Source organism: Mesitornis unicolor, unplaced genomic scaffold (genome assembly GCF_000695765.1).
Source record: "Mesitornis unicolor isolate BGI_N332 unplaced genomic scaffold, ASM69576v1 scaffold41024, whole genome shotgun sequence".
NCBI classification, from domain to species: domain Eukaryota; kingdom Metazoa; phylum Chordata; class Aves; order Mesitornithiformes; family Mesitornithidae; genus Mesitornis; species Mesitornis unicolor.
Genome location: NW_010181532.1, coordinates 1 through 2,165, shown reverse-complemented (window position 1 = coordinate 2,165; position 2,165 = coordinate 1). Strand labels below are relative to the sequence as shown.

Here is a 2,165-nt window from a genome sequence, read left to right as displayed (position 1 = left end):
AGCACTTGGCCTTGTTGAAGAATATATTCTACCAGTACATACCTACTATTCATACCTAAAGATTATATTCTACTACTCCAAAACCAACACAGGATACAAAATGTGATGTAATGAAATCTGGTGGCTAATGTCTTTTTACATCAGTTATAAAAACTGATGTAGCCATGGAACACTGGGTTTTTTCCCCTATGCCATCTGGCGTGGAGACAGGGCAACAGTTTTATCTTCTATTCAATTCTGGAACGGACCCTGCTCTCCTGGCTCCCTTTCCCCAAGGAAGGCACCATTCAGTGAGCTACCAATAAAGTATGGACACAGCAAAATATATCCTGAGGTTATTTATATATGTTCCTTTTAAGAAGTTTTAAGACTAAGTATGTTGAATGGGTCACTTTTAGCGATGTTTGGACTGTATTGATCCATGTTACACACAGTCACAGGAAACCAAGAGATGTCAGAACATACAGGTGACCAGCTTGACCTCTGCCAAGTAAAATACAAACTGCAGCTCAAGATAATCTTGAATATTCCTTTATTTTGGGCATCAATAGCCATGATTCTGATCAGATGATATGCACGTATTTAGAAAAGTCACAGGTATTACAGACACATGTTCTAAAATTAAGACCATACCACATGTGCCACCACCACCCCCAAACATGAAACCAAGATTTCTACACACAAAGATTCGTGCGGTCGTGATACTTCTGGTAGGGATCATCCACGTACCAATTTCTCCTTTTCCAGAAAGAAGTGGTCATTTTATCAAGGAGCTTACATTGCGTCCTAGTGCACAGCGTCAGCTCTCGCAAACGCTTCCTCTGGGAGGCCGACTTCTTCCACAGTTTCTTCTTATACCCAGCCTGTCAGGAGAAAATACACAAAAGACTTAAATGGGTGGCTGCAAACACACAGCTACAGCAACACTGATGAGGAAACCAGGATGAATTCCCCACTTTCCCCACTTCTTTGACCTCATTCATGTTTATAAGTTTGGGAAGGGCGAGTGTCAGGAGGAAGGAGCCAGGCTCTGCTCTGTGATGTCCAGTGACAAGACAAGGGGCAATGGTCCCAAGCTGGAGCACAGGAGGTTCAAGCTGAACATGAGGACAAACTTTGTCAGCGTGAGGGTACCAGAGCATGGCCCAGGCTGCCCAGAGAGGTTGTGGAGTCTTCTCTGCAGACATTCAAAACCCCTGGACGCGTTCCTGTGTGACCTGGTCTGGTGATCCTGCTCTGGCAGGGGTTGGACTGGATGAGCTTTCGAGGCCCCTTCCAACTCCTGATATTCTGTGATTCTGGGATTCAGGAAGATGGGAGTCTTTCTACAGAGCTTTTTTGAACTTCCATACCAGTTGCTGCCCTCTAATGGAATGAAACCACTTAGCCCACTGACTCTAAAAAGCGCTCTTTATTACCAAAGAAATCAAAAAAGGCCTTACCTTTCTCCTAACCCAAAGGCCATTGTGCAGCCGCAGAAACCTCTTGGTGACAGCTTTCACAGATTTCCTCTTCCCTTTCCGTAAGCTGCAGTAAGTGAGCGTCCTCGCCGGCTGCTGAAGGATGCTTGGAAGTAGAGGTGTGACACTAATAAGAAAAATAATAAGGAAAAAAACCAGAATGAGAATGAAACACTTCTTGCTAAAAGTAATCGCTGGCTTTTTCACATCAAGAGAAATCAGAAGCAGCTGTGACTTGTTTAAAGGTTAACGGGACCTCATCTAACACGGCAGCACATCACTCAGTGGCTGTGCACGCATAACCGCGGCACTGAACTACTTGAAATGCACCCAGAAGCTGTTACTCCACACAAACCAGCTTTTTTCACCCACTAAAGGTGGCGAAACACAAGAGCAGACATTCAACTGTCACTGGCATTTAGGAAATACTTTTAGAACGGTAAGAGCCAGCAAGAAAAGCGGCGCTGATGAGAACACCACGGCTTTCTGTATTGCCCGCGTCTGCAAAGCGGATGCCGTTGTACCCTGCTCCAAGCAGTATTAATGACTTGAGGGTAAACCAGAGAGCCGCCAGCTGCAGTAAAACGCAGCCCAAGGAGTTTCTCCGACACAGAGGTGACCCTAAACCTCTTCTTAAGGCTTTATTTCCAGAAAGCGCCGCGCAGACTGTACCTGCTGAGGACCGAGGGGGTGTCTACCCCGGGC

General features: G+C 45.8%; 1 protein-coding gene across 1 annotated transcript; it reads right to left on the bottom strand.

The window, feature by feature from the left end:
* Window positions 1–667: 667 nt before the first annotated feature.
* Window positions 668–1,587, bottom strand: MRPL35 (mitochondrial ribosomal protein L35; the record flags this gene model as incomplete). Its single annotated transcript, XM_010183455.1, has 2 exons — window positions 668–863; window positions 1,443–1,587. Coding segments are annotated over 2 exons (334 nt in total), but the record flags the coding sequence as incomplete, so codon positions are not given.
* Window positions 1,588–2,165: the final 578 nt, after the last annotated feature.